Here is a 5307-nt window from a genome sequence, read left to right as displayed (position 1 = left end):
CTCTCTCTCTCTCTCTCTCAAATAAATAAATAAACCTTTAAAAAATAAAAGTGAGAAAGTGCCTAACATAATACCAAACATAAGGGTAGGTACATAGAAATATCGATTTAATGTCAAAAGTCACAGTCTATAAGGAATTTCCCTTACTTTTCATATGGAAAACCAAAGTTCAGATGGAAAAATTGTCATTTAAAATCAAGACTATTTCTTTAATTAGCCTCCAGACAGGGCTTAAACTCATTCCCTGGGACCAAGACCTGAGGTGATATCAAGAGTTGGACACCAAACTAACTGAGCCACCCAGGTGCCCCTAGTCACGATATTTTAAGTTCACTCCCTGTTACATATCATGAGGCGTTTACGTAATCTCTTCATGGCTGCCTGCATCTCCTGGTTCCTCAGGGTGTAGATCATGGGGTTGAGCATGGGGGTCATAACCGTGTAGCTGATGGATAAAGCCTTGTCCAAGGAAAAGGTGCTGAAAGGCCGGGAGTAGACAGAAATACAAGGAATGAAGATCATAGACACCACAATGATGTGGGTGGTGCAGGTGGAAGCTGCCTTCTTCCTTGCCTGCCCTGAGTGGGACCTCAGCATCACCCGGATGACCGTGTAAGACACCAGAAGGAGAAGGAACCAGATGAGGACCAGCATTCCACTGTTGGAGATCATGAGGAGCTCCAGGAGGGAGGTGTCAGTGCAGGCGAGTCTCAGCACTTGTGGGACATCACAGTAGAAGTTGTCCAGGACATTGGGGCCACAGTAAGGCAATGGGAGCATCAGAGCCAGCTGGACAATGGAGTAAACAAATCCCCCTACCCAAGTGGCCACCACCAACCCCCCACAGAGCTGAGTGTTCATGATGGTGACATAGTGGAGGGGCCGGGAGATGGCTATGTAGCGGTCAAAGGCCATCACTGAAAGGAAGAAGACGGTCCCACCACCAAAAAGATGAACGAAGAAGATCTGGGCCATACAGCCTTCGTAGGAGATGGTCTTCTTCTCAGAGAGGAAGTCTACCAGCATCCTTGGGGCAGTGACAGAGGAGAAGCAGAGGTCTAAGACAGCCAGATTGCGGAGCAGAAAGTACATGGGTGTGTGGAGCCGGGTGTCTGAGGTCACTGTGGCCATGATGAGGAGGTTTCCCACGACAGTGGTGGTGTAGACAAACAGGAACACCAGAAACAGGAAAAGCTGGAGCTCTCGAGTCTCTGAGAACCCCAAAAAGACAAACTCTGATACCCACGTGAAGTTTTTTGTCTCCATGGCATCTTCTCCGTACTCCTAAAGAAAGGGAATCATAGGTACAGATGCATGAAGTCACTTTTAGTGCTCGGGGCTCAAACTGAGTTGTCCAGGTCCAGATGGTGGATCCTCATGTACAGATCATATCACCAGGGGCTGATTATTAATGGGCTTGTCTGTGGACAGTTGACAAGCTGCGCTGCAATATACATTCATAAGATATCTTAGCCATACAGAGAGTTATGCAACCTGCCTTTCAAACACTCTGTTGGAGTCTAACACACCAGCAGTCAAATTCAGGGCTTCTGGTTACTTGAGATTAGACCTTGATTAAGCTACTTAATCTCTCTGAGTCTCTTTCCAGTCCTGTAAGATAGGAATAAACACATCATCTTTATAGAATTGTCTAAGGCATGAAATAAAATAACACATCAAGTTTCTAGAACAGTGCCTGCAAATAAATCACTCTGGCAATCACTTCTGGGTATTCTCCTCCTCTAAGACATCTTCCCTTCTTCCAGTCTCAAATAAACTTTTCTAGCAATCATTTTTCATGTGACATGTATCACATCCTCGTGTTAATGGGCTTTCCTATGACTATGTTTTTCCTCCACAATTTAACTGAAAGCTGCCAGAGGCAGACACATGGATCTTTATTTGTGCCCCACAGTGCCCATCTTGGTAGACGGTCCATGCTCCAAAATCAGGTGGTGTTGATGCTGAGCTGGCAAAGAGCTGTGGGGTGCAGCCACTTACCTGGAGAGGCCCGGAAAGATATGAAGTGTGTTATGAGACAAGAGAAAGGCCACACAAGAGAGAGACTCTGGTTTAAGAAATAGATGGTGAATATTGCATGGCAGGGACTCTGAGAGCCCTACTGAAAGGAACAAGAGTTTTAGAAGATGTTACTGATACAAGGGAAGAAGACAAAGGAAGATGTTGAAACCAGAGCCTAGAAACAGACAAAGGAAGCAAGGTGGGAGAGGAAGAGAAAGGAGGAGGGAGGAAGAGAGCAGGTGAATTAAGGGGAAATGGGAAGGTGGTGGGGGAGGAGGGAATGGGGCAAAGCTGGAGAAGGAGGGGGAGGGGGAGAGATAGAAGGGGACGGGTTAGGGGTGGGGGGCCTCCCCACTCCTCCTGCCCTGTCTCAGTCCCATCCTCTCTCACGTGCCTACTGTGGTCCATCATGGGTTAAGGGTCAGGTTCATCTCATCCTTTGCCTTCCATTTACTTCCACTGCAGGCCGGTTCTGTAAGACCGTCAATGAGACCTTTCTAAGCTCATAGCTGATCAGGTTTCTCTCTCATTAGAATCGTCCAGTGACTGTCTAGTGCCCCTGGCTTATGACTCAAACTCTTTAGCTGCTTACCTTGCTTTGTGGATTTATACAGGGTGAAGCACATGCTTACCTATGTGCCTGCATCTCCCTCTCAGCATGTCACACGAGGCTATAAAACGTAGCCTTCACCTACCTTTGTAATCAGTATCCCTGTCACCCTGGAACCGATTGCCATTCAAGAAATTCGTAGCTTCTCACATGTGCCATATGCTCGGTTATTTCCTTGGTAGCCTTGGTAATGAGTTCTGTTCTGAAATGCCCCCTACCACCTTCTCACCCTACAAGGCTGGGATATCACCTGCTCTGTGGCTCCTCCCCCTATCTCTCCCAGGCAGAATTAATCCCTTCTTTCTCTGGGTTCCAATAAGGTTTTATAACTAGCTCCATTAGAACATTTTCCAGCTTCTTCTCTTGTCCCTCTTAACTAGACTGTGAATTCAGTAACGTAACAGCCCCAGCACCTCGAACAGCAACACTGACTGAGCAGTTGCTTCACACGTGTTTGCTAACTTAATGTATTAGAAGGTAATTCTGTGGCCTTGTTTTCACATCTAGGTGGGGATTTTGTGGTGCATTTCCTCATGCTCTGCTCTCAGCAGCCTCCATCCCTGCTTGGTTGTTAAGAGCCTGGGTTTTCACATGCGACCTGAGGCATCTGTTTTCAACATCATATTTGCCCTGAACTCCTTCCCGAGACTCTCCTCACACTTTAGACTTACTACCATCCTGTCTATGTCACTTGTTTATTCTCTCCATGTTCTGGTACGTGTTTCTGGGACCTTCTTGCAGCTGATTTTTCTACAGAGGAGAAAACCTTGGTGTCTCACCTTCCTCCAGCCCAGAATGGGAGAATGGCTTCAGGTCTCACATCATCTTGGAGAACCCCTTCCTGCAGCCACTGTCACCACATCACCTATGACAGCAGGGGTGACCCTAGGGAAAGAGGGCATATCCTCAGGGACACACTTTTGGACTGGGCTCGGCTCTAGAAGCAGAGCTGATTCCCCACCCTCCGCATTCCCTCTGGAGGAAAGGGAACAATGGGAGTTGTTAAAAAGTTTCTAAAAGGTCTCAAAAACACTTATCATTGAGAAGGCTTCCTTAGGGGCCAAAGTACCAAGGACGTTGAAAACTTTAGAGATTTGCAGGATTGGGAATTTCCACACCTCAATCTAAAAGGACAAGAGTCTTTTCTAAAGAAATAGACTCTGGGAATTTTAGACAAACCCATTTGTTAGACCAGTGATTCTTACCATTTAAAGAATCAGCTGGGGGCTCCTGGGTGGCTCTGTTGGTTGAGCGTCTGCCTTTCGCTCAGGTCATGATCTCTGGGCCCTGGGATCGAGCCCTGCATCAGGCTTCCTGCTCAGTGGGGAGTCTGCTTGTCACTCTCTCTCTCTCTGCCCCTCCCCATCATTTGTTCTCTCTCTCTGAAATAAATATATAAAATATTTTTTAAAAAGAAAAAAAGAATCACCTGGGAGGTTGTGAAGACTGAGTAGTGTGTCCCCAGCCCCAGACTTTCTCATTCAGTTGGTCAACAACACGGCCAAGAATCTGCATTTGGAGCAAGTTCTCAGATAATGCTGATGGTCCTCTTTCTGGGCCACACATTCAGCACCACTGACTGTTCTTTCTCCGGTGGGTGCATTAGAATTACCAAGCTAACTGGTTTGATTTCTTTCTTCCTTCTTCTCCTTCTCCCACTTCTTCTTTTTCTCCTTTTCTCTCTACATTTACACTTAATTGATCTCTATTTAGAGAAATTCATAGGTAGGAAAATGTTTCTATACTACAATGGAAACTTATGAAAAATCTTATTCTTTATTTGACCACCCAGACCCTCCACTTGATTTACCATCCATATCCAGGTTTACTCACATTATCTATAAAATGCTAGCTTTTTTTAAATTAGAGATAGAGAGAGAGGGAAAGGAGGATGAGTGAGTGGGGTATCATCAGAGGGAGAGGGACAGAGAATCCCAATTATGCTCCACACTCAGGACAGAACCTCAGATGAGGCTCAATCTTACTACCCTGAGATCATGACCTGTGCCAAAATCAAGAGTTGGGCTCTTAACCAACTGAGCCACCCAGGTGACCCAAACTACTAGGGTTTTTTACATGTGAATTATTACTGCTTCTAACACAAGAGTTACTGCAAGAAATTCCTATAATTTCTCATTATGAGAAAGTGTTCAAAACTATGGACTCTGGGAAACAAACTGAGGGCTTCAGAGGGTTGGGGGTGGGGGACTGAGATACGCCAGTGATGGGTATTAAGGAGGGCACATATTGCATGGAGCACTGGGTGTTATACGCAAATAATGAATTGTGGAACACTACATCAAAAACTAAGGCTATAGTGTATGGTGACTAACATAACATAATAAAAAAATTTGTATTAAAAAAAAGCATGGCAATGAGCATTGGTGCCATTTAAATATAAAAATATATTTTATTGTAACTATCAAGTGGTTATCAAATGGACACATATTCCTTACAAGATTTGAGTTTATGAGGGAAGGCATAGTCTTCTTAGTTTTAGATTCTCGTACCTATCTCTGTCTGACACAACGAAGAAGCTCCATAAGGCAGTGGAAAAACAGAAGTTTGGATGATGTGTGGATTGAACAGGAGGGCAGGTATTAGGAAGGGATGAACTCTGTAATGGGAATGTAGCTTTGAAAGGTTTGTTCTCTTGGTTCTAATGATGGAATATT

At 45.1% G+C, this 5307-nt stretch overlaps 1 protein-coding gene across 1 annotated transcript; it reads right to left on the bottom strand.

Moving 5' to 3' along the window:
• Positions 1 to 330: 330 nt before the first annotated feature.
• LOC113250221 (olfactory receptor 4D1-like) lies at positions 331 to 1266 on the bottom strand. The gene has a single exon (XM_026491568.2). It carries the CDS (start codon positions 1264 to 1266, stop codon positions 331 to 333), a length of 936 nt encoding a protein of 311 aa, XP_026347353.1.
• Positions 1267 to 5307: the final 4041 nt, after the last annotated feature.

Source organism: Ursus arctos, unplaced genomic scaffold (assembly GCF_023065955.2).
Source record: "Ursus arctos isolate Adak ecotype North America unplaced genomic scaffold, UrsArc2.0 scaffold_24, whole genome shotgun sequence".
Taxonomy (NCBI): Eukaryota; Metazoa; Chordata; class Mammalia; order Carnivora; family Ursidae; genus Ursus; species Ursus arctos.
Note: the sequence above shows the minus strand (reverse complement) of the source record. Positions and strands in the feature narration are given on the sequence as shown.